Here is a 16,126-nt window from a genome sequence, read left to right on the forward strand (position 1 = left end):
ACATACATTATATGTTGGGGCACTGATTAAATGCACGTTGTTCTGTGGCACGATATGATTCAATTCTTGCATCACATGGTCACTACTACACACACTACAATATTATATATATTTATATATATATATATACATATATATATAAATATATATACATGTGTATATACATATATGTCCATATATATTTATATACATATATAAATATATATCATACACATACACACATATATATACACATACATATATATACATACAGTGCTGTGGATCTGCTGAGGGCCTCCGTCCACTTCACTCTCCCGGGTGTTTGCCTCAGGCTCCGTCATGAAACTGGGCTTTTCCTGGAGTATCCACTTCCTGTAAACCTTAATCACCTTCCTTGTTGCTGATGCTTCACAAGATGGCAGTAGAAAAGCCTTGAAAAGGGAAAGGACACGAAGACACGTGAAGCTATAAATAAGACTACAAAAGTCTTCAAGGCCTGGTTGGTTGTAACATGCAGTTTTCTAATTATCCAGCAGAGGGAAGCATTGTGATATTGATCACACAGCACGAATTAGATGGAAACCAGAGTTTCACTGTACCTGGTGGAAGACCTCGTTAACAAAATTCACATTGTCCCTGGTGGAGAGCAGGATGCCGTGCACCATTTCATAGACATGGCGGTGCTCCTCGTCGATGCTACATATACTGGAATCACTGGGCCGTCGATCTGACAGCGTGCTGCTGTTGGAGTGGCTCTTCTCGGGCTCCCCTGCTGGTGCGTTCGCGTCCCCCTCCGATGTTTTCTCCTTCTCCTTCTCTTTCTCCTGGCTGCTACCGCCTGCAGTGACAGTCTGGCGACCAGAGGGGGAGCCGGAAAAGATAGAGACTTGAATATTTGGCCCAAGAATCTCAATAACAACAAATTCCTCGATGAATTGGTCACATTCTGAATTATTGTATCAGTTTTTTAGCTACAGACTGGATATATTTTTTCTTTGAGAATAGTCTGTTTTAGTGTAAAAATGTAGAAACTGTATCACAAGATGAGCTGGGAAAAATATAAAACATATAAATTTGGAACTGACTGAGTGCTGAGACGGACCATTTTCTTTTAATAATTCTTTTGTACAGTTTTAACTGTAATTTCATTTTTGTCCACATTTAATGTAGAATTAGGACTTCCAGAGTTGATCTCTTCATGGTAGCTGTTTTCTGATTATCTTATTTTTATGATTTTATTTATATTAAATAAAAATAGAAATTTCTTTTTCCACTGAAACAGTTTCATTCTTTTTTTTTGTTATTCTGTCAAAAACCCTTTGAATGAGATTCAAAACCTACGTTGACAGTTTGAAACCTGAACATCAGTGAGTCGTCTGTCATCTTCACCTGGATGAGTTTAGGAATGACCTCCGTGCCGTTCTTGGCGCTCTGCGCCACGGCGGCACTGTTGACGTACTTCTTCTCCAGGAAGAAGGTGACGAGCCAAGTGATGAAGGCCACGCGCGGAGCGAGGTACTGGTCCCTGGTGCAGAAGGTGCTTTCGTTGTTCCGCGTGACTGGCACGTACAAGGGTTTTGGTCTGTGGTGTGGGAGGTCTGGGTAAGGAGCAGAAAGGGAAAAGAAACATCTTGAAATATTTTTACTTTCATCACATGAAGGGACGAGTCTAAACAGGTCTTACAAAAATCACTCTGCCGTCCATCTCTGAAAACCATATATGATGAAGTCAAATCTGTTTGAGAAAATGATGTAGAACGGGGAGTCGAACTCATTTTCACCGGGGGTCACATTAGCAATACAGTTCCCCTTAAAGGGCCGGATGTATCTCCAACCCCCGGTCTGTGGACCAGAACCAGTCCATAGGTCATTTGGTACCGGGCCACAGTGAAAAATTTACTTAATTTTTGCTAATTTACTTCATTCAAAGAATTCATTCATATCCATTTACTTTCTTTATTTAAATAATAGTAATAATTATTAATATAATAAAAATATAAAACTAATAATAATAATTTACAGAATAGAGGTTAAGAAACTCTTTAGTAAATGCTTTTTGAGCTCCCGCGGGCCACATAAAAACGGCTTGGCGGGCCGCATTTGGCCCCCGGGCCTTGAGTTGAGACACATATGATCTAGAGGTTTGAATTCCTGTGTATCATGTGCACTGGCGAGCCACATGTGATGCATTTAATGACAGAGGCTGTCATTAAATATAAAAATTGACCATGGGCCACAACTGGCCCCGAACCAGACTTTGAACACACCTGAGTTAGGGTACGGATGAAGATTTAGGTTTACATTTGTGACGATGTGGTGATCAGCTGTGTGCTACTAAAACATGTGTAACTTTTAGGTGTGTACGAAAAATATCGATACGCTGAAATATTGCGATATTTCATTTCACAATACTGTATCGATCTTCTACAGCACTGTATTGATTTTTTTTTATTAAGAATGTAACAACATTTTGTGTTTACTATACTGACAGTTTTACTAGAAATAAAACGTTTAAGATCAACTCAATATATCGTGGCGCCTACAGTATCGCAATATATCGCAATATATCGTATCGGTGTATTGTGATAGATATATCGTATCGGCAGATTCTTGCCAAGTACTAGACATGACTGCACAAATCGATGAGCAATATTTAGGCTTACCTAATAAAGGCTTGTAGAGGTTTGTGAGCTTGGTGAAGGAGGGGAACAGATGTGGAAGGTAGTACTTTTTGAACAGGCTGAAGAGGAACCTGAAGCCCGTGTTCTGGTTTTCTTTGTTCTTCCATTCTAAACTGGATGCCTGGCAGACAGACAAGCACAGAGGCAGACAAGGTTAGGCGACAGGAGGAGCGGAGTGTTCCAGCGTCACTCAGACAGAATTGGTGCATTGTTCCAAACACAACAGTCTGAAGGTCCTCCTTCAGGCGCTGTGCACAAAGGAGACGGAAGTCTGGGCTGCGGGCGTAATTCTTTTACATACCACCAACATGGTTTTCACTGCTGCTTACAACTGAAATTAAGACAACGACATCCCGAGACCACATGACCACGGCGGCTACACAGACACGATGAAATCAACATTAGGTATTTTGAATAATTTACTTCATTTTAAAAAAAAAAATTTAAATTTATTTTTTAAATAACATTTTTTTATCAGTCCCTTCCTGCATTGTTTTGAGGCTCTCAGAAATTTTATAAACACACTGAGTCAGAGCAATGAGACACAAAAGGGGTCTTCAACCCCTGGTCCGGGGGACCGGTACCGGTCCATAGGACATTTGTAACTAGGCCTCAGTGAAAAAAATGTACTTCAGTTTTTACTAATTTACTTCATTCCAAAATAATCCAGTCATATCCCTTTACTGTTTTCATTCAAAGATACTCTGTCAATGTTTCAAAACAACAGGTCAAAGGTCATTCAGACTGTGATGCTGACAGAAGAAAGTCTAAAGGATGGTTTGATTTTGAAAATTTAATGATCCTTCAACGATGGAGCAGTATTACTGGTCCGCAGTAACGGCCGACTGCGCCTTGGTACAAAAGGTCGGGGACCGTTGGCCTAGAAGACATTTCAATCTTAACAAAATGTTAACAAAGTAGTTTATTTGGTGGAAAATTTCTTAACGACAGTGGACTAAAGAATATATCTCTTTTTTTTGTTGAACACCTGTAAAGTGCACGGCGTCATGTGATTTGTACTCCACCTGAATGACCATGTACTTCAGCAGGGTCTCGAGGATGAAACACGTCTGGTCATCTGCCAGTTTTTCTCCCACCACCGCAGGGACGAGCGGGGTGATTTCTTCAGGCACCACTTTAGCTGCTCAGATCAATGGGAAACAGAGACCAGGATTAGGAGAAAAAAAAAATCTCTACGTTTCCCTGTGGATCATGAAGATTTGTTATATGTCTTTTATAATCCTGCCTCCATACCATCGGGGGGGTTCGAGAAAGGGTTGTAGATGATTGTGTCCAGTGTACAGGGCCCTCTGGTGGAGGGCACGGCAGGGAACCCTGGCACCAGAGTGGCAAAGATGAGGAACTGCTCCTCAGCACAGTTGTCCCTCAGGGCCTGCAGCCACAAAAGAAAAAGCCGGATCCCCTCGCAGCGAATCTGGGCAGGAGAACATCGCTGCCATTTAAATATGGACACACCAACCTGAACCTAAATTTAACACAGCTTTACAGTGTGTCGTGTCCTGTGTTGTAAAAGATAAAACCATACCTTGAATGAATTTCCAGTGTGAAGAAGCTTTTTGAGAATAGAACCTGAAATAAAACAATAAATAAAAAAGAAATTCAGCTCTTCGTGTTCACGTTCATGTTGAATTTTGTGTTTGTGTTTTTTACTGTATGCAAATGACAAACCATTTAGTAGTGTATACCACTGTTTACCAAAGACTGGGTCGCAACCCTCAGGTGGGTCGCACGATTTACCTTACACAGGATCTGATCGACTGTCACTGTCACAAGTTTCTGGACTAAGTAAGGAACATTCTCTACCACTAGAGGGTAGTATATGTCTATTAAAAACTAAACACAAAGAAAAAGAAAAAAAGACTCAGGTCTCAGGTTTTTGTGTGTCTTTCTTCCATTCCTGCATATAAATAAAGGTTGTGTTCAACTAAACAGGACCAGGTTTTGAACTCACTGTGTCAGTGAGTTAATTTAAACTGGAAGGTCATTATATTTTATTACATATACTTTTTGTGGTAGTTTTGTCTGGTAGAGCGCCATCACAGCCAGGACTATCAAAAGTGAAATTAAACTTTAAAACCTTTTTTCACCTGGATATTTGTGAATATTTAAGCTTCTCTTGTATTATTCTTTACACAAAAGGTTAAATGGACAACAATTCTATTTTGTTCACGTGAAGTTGGAACGTTTTTTTTTTCTTTTTTCATAGCTCTCATAACACTGGGCTGTAGAAAAGAAAGAAATTTAAAAAATTAAATCTGGCTCCATGTTGTGTAGAATAAAGGACGGTGAAAGGCGTTTTCTTCAGCTCTTTCATGGTCATTTACAAATGTCTGACCTTGCAGTTTTTCACTGCAAGGACAAAAAAAAAAAAAGAAAAAAAAAAAAAAGAAAATCATTAGCACTTTTTCCTGGCCTACCCTTAGTGTCAGAGGAATTTAATAGAGTAGAAGAAAAGCTCTTACTGACACTATTGTAAAATGAGAGAAAAATGTGAAAGAAAAAGTTATCCAGGAATTCATGGAAAACTCAGGTATGAGGCTAAAAGAACTAATAAAAACTATTTAGTGAGAGTGCAGCACTGTTGTCAAAGACACATGAACTGATGAACGGCAGTGACATTTACATACCTATACTGTGGAACTGCCACCGATTGTAGATTTTCTCAGGCAGAAGTTGCAGGATTTTCTGAAAACAGAAATAATGATATCATCAGCAAATTTGGAGTTGGTGATTTAGGATCAACAACGAAAACAATCCAGTTTTGAGAAACGTTCGCAGTGATGTTTAGAAGACGAAGAAGAAGATGAAGAAGAAGAAGAAGAAGAAGACGGAGACGAAGAAGACGAAGACGATGAAGACGACGAAGACGAAGAAGGAGAACAGAGACGAGCCTTCGAAGACGAAGAAGAAAAAGAAAAAGACGAAAAAGACGAAGAAGAAAAAGAAAAAGACGAAAAAGACGAAGAAGAAAAAGACGAAGATGAAGAAGAAGAAGAAGAAGACAATGAAGGAGGAGAAGAAGAAGAAGAAAAAGAAGAAGAAGAAAAGGAGGGAGGAGAAGAAGAAGAAGAAGAAAAAGATGAAGAAAAAAGACGAAGAAGAAAAAGACGAAGATGAAGAAGAAGAAGGAGAAGAAAAAGAAGAAGGAGAACAGAGACGAGCCTTCGCATTGGTCGATTAAAGTTCTGTCTTTGTTTTCATGCTGGTAGATGACGTATTCTACAGAGATACAGTAACTGTACCAGAGGTCTTTGTACCATGGGCACAGACTGGATACTTTACTCACAGACAGGAAGTGAGGAGTCGAGACAGCCAGTACTTCAGTAATCATTCATGAGTCTGGAGTCCTGAACCCCAGACACAACCTACAGTATATGACGGTGCAGCTCGTATCACTTGTTCCAGTTTACCAATCAGGCCTTAGCACATTAACCCTTTGCTGGACGTCACTGTGTCATATGTTTTATAAAGTGCTGAACGTTTAAAACAACGTGTCAAGTCAACAACAAACGACAGTCTGCCTCTAGTGCATGGAGTGGTATTATTTTCATGACCCTTTAAGCTAACTATTAAAATAATTCAACAATTTTTAGCTTTAAGCTTTTGTGGTAATTGTGGTTTAAAAAAGGTAATTATACATTAAACTGTGTTTTTTCATCACTTTATGGATTTTTTTTTCTCCCCAATTCCCAGTCCAATATTCCTGGTGTTGGTTCATGTTCTTTTTCTTTTCTTTCTTCTCTAGTGATTCCAAATGTAGATCCCTCTTTTAAGCTAACTTTATTAATTCAATTAATTCAACAATTTTAAGCTTTAAGCTTTTGTGGTAATTGTGGTTTAAAAAAGGTAATTATACATTAAACTGTGTTTTTTCATCACTTTATGGATTTTTTTTTCGCACCGAGGGGAAGAAACACCTCAATATATTGTTGTGCCTATAGTATTGCAGTATATTTCAATATACTGTATCATTGCGACTGTATCGCGATACGTATCGCATCACATCAGATCGTTGCCAGTACACACTCCTACATGTTGAAATTACCTTCACTTTACGGTGAGAGAAGTGAAGAGACACTGGATTTTAAATCAGGAAAAGGAAATGGAAATTTTACACATTATATCATTGGGATCTTTAACCTTGTTGAAAAAAGGCTCCGTTCACTCAGTTCAGTTCAGGCTGTCTGACGACCCTGTGTGTCACTGGACAGCAGAGACAAACGTCACGACTCAATTAGAGTGACCTGACCTTTCTGGAGTCCACCATTATTACAGAATACATCAACAGACCAGCCTGGTCCGTCTGTGACAGCGGTGTGTGTGTGTGTGTGTGTGTGTCCTCCTGGTTAATAATGTGGTCAAAGTAATTGACACCTCAAAATGGCTCACTTCTCATCAAAGTCTAATCACTCACCCAATACATCTTGTCATGATTACAATGTGGAGGTCGAGTCTGTCCTTTGCCGTGTTACGTATTCTGCTCTGAGCCACTCAGCCAGACAGCTGACTCTGAACAGCATGATAACAAGCTCGGCTCAGCGGCCAAGGACGACCCAATCAGGAAAGAAAGAGACGCAGAGGACGACGACAGAGAAGCCTGGTCGGAGTTCACTTAAAAATAAAAAATGTCAAAAGCCTGGTTTTGTTGGCATGTAAAACATTTGTTCAATTCTCTAGCACGGGGGGGCCTAACCCCCGGTCCGGGGGCTGGTGCTGGTCCGTAGGTTATTTGGGCCACTGATAAAAATGTACTTCAGTTTTTACTAATGTACTTCATTCCAAAGTAATCCAGTTATGTCTCTTCACTGTTTCCAATCAAAGATAATCTGTCAATGTTTCAGAACAACAGGTCAAAGGTCATTCAGACTTTAATACTAAAAGAAGAAAGTCTAATTTATTTTGAAAGTTTAATGATCCTTCAACAATGGTGAGGTATTACTGGTCCGCAGTAACGGCTGGTACCGGCCGACCGGACCACCGCTCAGAGGAGAACCTAACGTCAACAACCACAGACAGTTTTCTACTAGATTTTTTGAATCATGTTGTCCACAAAACCTAAACGAATGTAAAAAATTACTGTGTCAAAAAAAAAAAATCCTGAGTTTGTTGAGGTTTTTTTTCTGCAAACTAAATGTGTTGAATAGAATTTTACAGATGAGCCAAGAACTAGATGAAAGGTGACGCGATCGTTACGACAAGACAAACATCTGATTAACTAGATGAAAGGTGATCGTTACGACAAGACAAACATCTGATGCACATTTAATTTAGGAACATGTGAAATTTAGGGGTGTGTCTTGGCAAGAATCTGGCGATACGATACGTATCACAATACAGGAGCAAGAGACAAAGAGACAGAGACAAAGACCATCTGAACACCAGGTTACTGACACTGGAACAGAGGGATCTACATTTGGAATCACTAGAGAAGAAAGAAAAGAAAAAGAACATGAACCAACACCAGGAATATTGGACTGGGAATTGGAAAGAAAAAAAAAATCAATACAGAGCTGAAGAATATCGATACAGTATCACGAAACAAAATATCACAAAATGTCATTTGTTTTCAATTTTCTTACACCCTTAGTGAAAGTCCAACGGGTTAAACTGGAGAACAAAAAACAAACTGTTCGTTGCTCTGCACGTGTCTTTTTTTTTTAAAGTTTTAATTCCTACAAAACTAAATGAAAACCCTCTAACAAATAAAACTGTGCTCTGCAAATGTCATTCTTATCCAGCTTGGTGGTTCTGCAGAGGTCGTTCCAGTTTTGAGAGTTTCTCGCCCTCTGAGAGTAAATCCCCGTCATCTTCTTGGAGACAGGAGATACTGAAAGTCACATTATGTGAAGGGGGAGCAGGATCTGTGCTGCTCAACTTCCCTCTAATTTCACAGGTGTGATGATATGCGCGTACAGGCATGTGTCGCTGCCCGCTGCTATTGATCCCTCCTGGGATTATGACTCCTCTGCACACCGGCCTCCTCCAATCTATCTCCTAGCCACGGCCGAGACATTCTACCGGGCAGCGACACAGCAGGAGAGGCGGCCTTAAGCCTCTCCTCAGTGACTGAGTGTGTATGTGGGCAGACGTGAAAAACATCATCTTTCTCCCTCCACACCAGCAGCAGAAAAGGGGAGAGTGGGAATGAGATGGAGGAGGCAGCTCACAAAGATTCCCCGCGGAGCTGGCACGGCCACATCAACAATGTGGAATTTACTGGACGATGTGACGCAAACACCGAGTCTGCTCCACCGGAGGCTGCTGGAGTTACTCTAATCTGCAGCCGTACTCCAGCATAAAGATAGGAGCATTACAGCAGCTTTAATGCTTTTATGATCCGCACTTAGGTTTCCATCCGTAGGGCCCGAACATGACACTGAATAAACTTCTTCCACAAGGGCTTTTAGAAGGCAGCGACAGACATGCAGCCTCCTTCGACGGAAACGCAGTCATTTAAATATTGTTTGGGTTGTGGATGAGACGACTGCATCATCTTAAGATGAAAACGTCTCCAGACACACAAGGGGAAGAAGTCGGACTAACGTCGAGTCGAGTGGAATAAAAACACAACAGTTTGGTGAATAATTAGAACAGGAAATGAAACCTTCTTGTTGAACTCGTTGTTCAAGTATAGATTTTAAAGTGGACATGATGAGTTGGTTTCAAAATGGTGATTTAACCAATCAACATTCACATAAGGCAAAGGTCACAAAGGCTGCATAAAGTCACCATTTAACAGCTTAAAAAAGATTAATATAAAATCTTCAAATGTATCAAAACAAAAACAAAAAACAGTTTAAACACAACTGGTCCATTAATATATTATAAAATATTATAAAAATATTATAAAATCTTCAAGTGTATCAAAAAAACAAAAAAAAAAACAGTTTAAACACAACTGGTCCAATTCAACCTCTTTGCATTTATGAAAAAAAAATCGGCTCTTTTAATTTCTCTTTGCAGCCAGTAGATGGCAGCAGAAGAGAAGAAGTAAAACCAACAGGATTCATTGTTAACCCTCAGCTTTTTTTTTTTTCACTGTTCAACGTGAAACGTGAGATGCAGTAGCTTAAACCTTCAGCATTAAAAAAATAAAATAACGAAAATAGTTGCATCAAAATAAAAATGTCAACCAACCTAAACATGGTGAGTTTGGTTGTTGGAGTGTGAAATAGCTGTTATTTAAAACATAGATGTTTTTTTAGGGGCTTCAAAAGGTTTCAATTGGAAATGACAGGTAGCATAAAAAGTCATGACATGTGACTTTATTATTTTCTGTAACCCTGACCTTTACCTAACGTACCTTCATGCATTAACCAACAACCTCCTGCTGGTGGGCAGACCTCAGAGGTTAGGGGTAAAGATCATTTACTTCACACACAGCTATGAGATTCCAAACCTATTTTCTAAACAAACTGAGTTTAACTTTCACCCCAAAATGTAAAGAGCTTTTTTTTTTTGGAGACCAGTGTTTGTTTGTTTACCATTTTCTGTGAAAGACGGAAAGACAAACGAGGACCAGGACTGAACTGGGCTGCTTTTGGTTTTTCTGCTCAGATTCGTTCGTTTGTCCATTCTTTCTATCTAAACTCTCTGGTTTCTTTACATCGTCACATCATTTGAATTTCTGGGTGAGGTGAACTACAGCAGCCCCACTATGGTTGCTCACTGTGAGGAAAGTGTTCTTTGGGCTTCACGCATCACCTGACTTTAAAACTACGGCCCCCAAAAATAGTTGTTTTCTATTTTTCTCATCTGACTCTATGACGCAATGTCTTGCGGGTTGTTTTTTTTTTTTTTCTCACACACTGATGGTCTACAGACGTCTGCTGGTCTGGTTTTTTGGAAGTGTCTTTTAACTTGAAGTGAAGATCATTTTCATCTCCTAACTCACAGTTTATTCCTTTGTACGGTTCAGTAACTGTCACGTCTATTTGAGACGGGGATTATTCATTAACAAGCACCTTCTTGATTATTTAGATCGGGAGTCTCTAGTCCCACGGCCGCAGACCGGTACCGGTCCGTATGTCTTTTTTTTTTTACCGGGCCACAGGGCGACACAATCAAAAATGTACTTCATTTTTACTACTTTACTTCATTCAAAGGTAATCTGGCAAAATTTCAAACTAAAATATCATCCAGACTCCAATACTAACAGAACACCAAATCTTGGAGTCTGTCATCCAGACTCCAATACTAACAGAACAAAGTCTATACGATCCTTTATTTTGAAAATCTAACGATTCTCCAACAATCGTCTCTGTGTTAATGGTCCAAAAAGGTTGGGAACCGCTGGTTTTAAAATACTTTACTTTTTAAGGATTTTCAAAATAAGTTTCCTCTTGTGGCATGTTTTCTTCCGTCACGTGGACCTTCACGATAACCTTTACCACTTTGGTTCATGATCATTTCAGAGTTGAGTAAAAGCACAGTTTGATTCCTGCATAAAAGTGTTTAGTACAGATTGGTTTTATTTCTGTAAATAAAATAAATGACTTCATAAATAAGTGTACAAGAACCTCAGCCTTGATCACTTTTTCTTTTTTGTTTTTCGTGATATGTGGCATGTGGGAAATGTTGTCTGTCATTTCCTTCTCAGAGTATTCAACAACATTGTGCGATGAATAAAAGTGTCTTTGTTTTGTTCTCTAGAATTAGTTCATCTTTAGTCTTCCCGATCTAGTGAGAAACCTGTTTCCAAGTTTCCAAACAACTAGCGTAGGGTGTTTTAACACAGAACAGTAAAGGAAATTCAGAACGCTGAGTCAGGTCCGGATAACAGACAGCAGGACATGTCATGGTGAGGTCAAATCCTGGAGTAAAAATGGAAAGATCCAGATTCCCCTGCATCCCACAACCTCAGTGGCACCAGGATCAGAGTCATGTGAGAGTAAACAGACTGAAACGACTGTAGGTCTGGGAACTGGTTATGATTCAAACAAAAAAAAAAAAAACAATCTTCAGTTGTAACCTGAAAAGAACAGATATCTCATCCAGTTTTGTTGGTATTTCTGTACTTCATGAAGTACTACGAGTCAGTGATATATGCTAAAGGTTAAATACCTTTAGCATATAATAATACTAAACAATGTGTGGCAGTGTGTATGTATGTAACGGTACAACACAAACGTCACTGGTCATACCATGACACTAACGAGTCAGTGATATATGCTAAAGGTTAAATACCTTTAGCATATAATAATACTAAACAATGTGTGGCGACACTACACACTCCGACAATACAACACAAATTGGTTAAAAAGCTCAAAAAGTCACTGGTCATACCATGACACTACACACTCCAGTCCAGTAGGTGACAGTATGCTTCTAAAAACCCACTATTAAACCCAGACATCAGGTCTCTACATAGGCTAAGAGACGTTCAGGTGTTGGAACAGAACGTGGGAAGAACTTGAACCAGTGTTCCTGTAAAGAAAGGAACTCTTTCCACTTCCTGTTTTTTCTTGCTTTGTCTTTTTTTCGCCACTTGCCGCCTGCATCCAGGCCCTTACTTTTGACATGGGCGATCAGTGGTATTTTATATCTGTTGCATGTGCAGCGCACACGTCTGACACCAGTGAAGTAACTGTAGCACATCTTCGCTTTATTAGAACGCGTTTATAAACAATCGAAGAATGTTGCGTAAGTCCTGGTCTGGTCGGAAACGGTAACTGTGGAAAAAACGTGTTCTTTCGTGTCCTTAACAATTTGAACGTGTCTTTGTCATCAGATGGGACCAGGAAATGATTTACTGTATTTCTCAACCATTATTCAAGAATGCGGTCTCCACTGAAATGCAGTTAAAACGAGGTCAAGTCAATTATGGTTAAGGTTAAGGTTGAACTTTATTGATCCGACACTGGGGAAATTATGCGCACGTATCAGAACATGCATTTTGATTGGACGGAGTTGCAGAGGCGCTCGTGTGAAGTAAGCAAAGTCATACGGATGTTCCTCACTAATAGTACGGTATCATCGGCGAAAGGTTAAATTTTGGAGGAAAATATAGCTCATAAATAAATATATATATATATATATATATATTGTATATCTCTCTTATTAAACTTCTATATAAAATGAATTACTTCTGAAACAACAGGGCATTTCCACCGTTCTTCTGAATTCACAGCCTGATACCATAGTCTGTAATGGAGTAGCCTGTTTCAATTTCTTATACATGTTGGTGGTAATTTCATAGTGAATCTTGCCACCACTTTTTGAGGTCAGTGATATTTTACTGCATCAGTTTGAATGCGTCTTTGTCACTACGGTTGGTTCAGGCCAAGACACAGACGATGACGTCTATAAACAAATAATTAAATGACAATGAAAACAAACCACCAGGAACAAACAACGTATTCAGTTCAGTGTTTAACACTTTGTTTCTTAATCGATGTAATTAAAAAGCTCTTTGTTTTGTTTTTTTAATAGTAGCCGTTAAATTACGTTACCAAAGTTTACCGTTCCTTGCAGCCTATTTAAGGTTTAAATATAACACGATGAGACCATGACACCGTGGTCTGTTCTCATGGAGATCAAGTCTCTCCTCCGTCTGTTTTGGTGCAGCAGAAGCAACTACAACATATTTGTCTGTGGCAGCAGACACAAAGAAATCCTGGAGGGCAATGAGGGCCGTTGTTGGGGGGGGGGGGGGGGGGGGGGGGGGGGGAGGTGGGGTGTTGTAGTCGTTTTGGGGGAGGGAGAGGAGATTATTCCCCCGAGATATCCATTACCCAAAAGCCTGGTTCAACGTGAGGATCATGGTTCCTCAGAGAAGCCCGAGGAAACGGGGTCACATACCTCATCATGACAGTGAAGTAATCTGAATATAGGCAGCTCAGGGCAAACACACACACACACACACACACAAACATCTGCTCTGTGTGTGCAGGCAAATTTAAATGCTAAGTAGGACTCAGGTAAGTGTAATGGAACGCAAATTCCAATCTGGTATAAAAAACGCTGTTAAAATTACAGGTTATATTGAGACAAAATATATATGGCTCCTCATATTGAATTTACCTCAGAGCTAAACGTCTTCAATACCGTATTTTTATAGTATGCATATACATACACGAATATATTTTATATATTTTATGTACATATATGTACACATATGTGCATATATGTACATATAGACATATACAGTATATGTGTACATATATGTACATATTGACATATATACATATAGACATATATATGTGTACATATATGTACATATAGACATATATACATATAGACATATACAGTATATGTGTACATATATGTACATATTGACATATATACATATAGACATATATATGTGTACATATATGTACATATAGACATATATACATATAGACATATACACTCACCGGCCACTTTATTAGGTACACCTGTCCAACTGCTCGTTAACACTTAATTTCTGATCAGCCAATCACATGGTGGCAACTCAGTGCATTTAGGCATGTAGACATGGTCAAGACAATCTCCTGCAGTTCAAACCGAGCATCAGTATGGGGAAGAAAGGTGATTTGAGTGACTTTGAACGTGGCATGGTTGTTGGTGCCAGAAGGGCTGGTCTGAGTATTTCAGAAACTGCTGATCTACTGGGATTTTCACGCACAACCATCTCTAGGGTTTACAGAGAATGGTCCGAAAAAGAAAAAATATCCAGTGAGCGGCAGTTCTGTGGGCGGAAATGCCTTGTTGATGCCAGAGGTCAGAGGAGAATGGCCAGACTGGTTCGAGCTGATAGAAAGGCAACAGTGACTCAAATAACCACCCGTTACAACCAAGGTAGGCAGAAGAGCATCTCTGAACGCACAGTACGTCCAACTTTGAGGCAGATGGGCTACAGCAGCAGAAGACCACACCGGGTGCCACTCCTTTCAGCTAAGAACAGGAAACTGAGGCTACAATTTGCACTATATTTTTTATTATAATTTTCGTCATCAATAGTATTCTCTTTTTTTTCCCTTAATATTTTTCCAAATTTCTCGTATTTTTTCCTCATACATGAAGGTCCAAACCAGAGAATCACAGAAATTTTGCATTTTACTTCTCAGCTCCTGCCCACCCACACACTCAACATCCATTCACAGGATTAGCTGGATATAAGATGAAACGTTGGGATGTTTGAACAAAAATAAAATGACAGACACAGACATTTTTGAAGCAGTCTGTGACTACGACGCTCACCCTTCAGGGATCTGTCATCTAGTCCTGAGTTACGTAACACATGGGACCACACCACACACACAGTCAGCTTATCTGCCTGGTGCATGGCTAAAAGCACATGTTGTAGAAGGTGGGGGCTAAGAGAGGACACACAGGGGGTTAAGCTGCTTTCAATATTATGTTTTTTCTGCAAATGATGACTCAATCAACGTGGAGCAGACATGGACCCAGGGCCTTATCTACCGATGATTAAACGTTGGCTGGTGGTGGTGACGATGGTGGTAATGGGGGAGGGGGGGGTCTTTCAGTAGAAACAGACAGAAAAAAAACTTTATTTTTAAAATCCTTTTATGTTCTGACCTTTCTTTTTTTTTTTACCAAACACAGCTCTGCTTGTGCTTTTTTCTTTAAAAAATACACAAACCCTGAGTGGACAACAATGAGGATCTGAACTAAGGTCAACAATTTCTACCAAACACTGCATGGCCATCAGTATTCTTTCAACTGCACTATTGTAGAAAACATGAATTGGTTGAAAGAACATTAATATTTTCCAATTTCTTTCAAAAAATAAAATAAAATAAAAATAAACTAACCAGCAGGTGTGACTCAAATAATCCAAATGATCAGAAAATCTAGGACAGTACAGACCAAACATGGAGGGGACAAACAGACTGACAGACTGCTGTTTTTTTTTTTGTTGTTGCTGTTTTGATTTGCTGCTTTCCTCTACAGCCCTGCCCTGTGCAAATGTAACAAGAGAGCTGACTGTTTGTATTGGAAACTGGAGCTGCCTCTGTAGTCAGATGGGAAAACAAGGAAAGGGACTTTAACCTGCACGATCACAATCGTCACAGGGTTAAACTGTACAGAAGGAGGTGCTATAGAGCCCAGTATGCTGCTCATTTCCAGGCATTTTTTTAAGGCAAAAGCAGGGAGTAAACTATGGTACGTTGTACGTCACCATGGAGACGGCGATTCCAGCCCAGAGGTCAGCCATAAACAGGTCAACCCAGTATAGCAGTGAAAATCATAGAGCAGGAAAAAGAACCAATGACTTACTTCAAAAATAAAGAGGATGGAGTCCAGCTCCTCCCTTTGAGATTTGTTCCCTGGAAAAGATAAAAACAAAGGTTTTTCTTAGACAAACACTGTAACACCCTCGAGCTACACTTGGTTAGCTCTGACAGTTAACATAGAATTGGACACTTAGAGCACTGTTTCCCAAAGACTGATGTCGCGACCCTCAGGTGGGTCGCAAGAGATTTTTTTTTTTTTTTTTTGGG

The 16,126-nt window shown here is 39.7% G+C and overlaps 1 protein-coding gene across 1 annotated transcript in view; it reads right to left on the minus strand.

Annotated features, from left to right (window-relative positions):
- ralgapa2 (Ral GTPase activating protein catalytic subunit alpha 2) overlaps nt 1-16,126 on the minus strand; it is a 105,956-nt gene that overhangs the window by 76,770 nt on the left and 13,060 nt on the right. The window contains exons 3-11 of the mRNA XM_017034777.2: nt 15,903-15,952; nt 5,309-5,366; nt 4,207-4,250; nt 3,915-4,095; nt 3,686-3,801; nt 2,643-2,781; nt 1,369-1,577; nt 579-830; nt 234-410 (exon numbers count right to left, since the gene is read on the minus strand). Coding sequence (XP_016890266.1) covers nt 234-410; nt 579-830; nt 1,369-1,577; nt 2,643-2,781; nt 3,686-3,801; nt 3,915-4,095; nt 4,207-4,250; nt 5,309-5,366; nt 15,903-15,952 — 1,226 coding nt within the window. The remainder of the gene's footprint in view (nt 1-233; nt 411-578; nt 831-1,368; nt 1,578-2,642; nt 2,782-3,685; nt 3,802-3,914; nt 4,096-4,206; nt 4,251-5,308; nt 5,367-15,902; nt 15,953-16,126) is intronic.

This window comes from Cynoglossus semilaevis, chromosome 1 (genome assembly GCF_000523025.1).
Source record: "Cynoglossus semilaevis isolate Cse_v1.0 chromosome 1, Cse_v1.0, whole genome shotgun sequence".
Taxonomy (NCBI): domain Eukaryota; kingdom Metazoa; phylum Chordata; class Actinopteri; order Pleuronectiformes; family Cynoglossidae; genus Cynoglossus; species Cynoglossus semilaevis.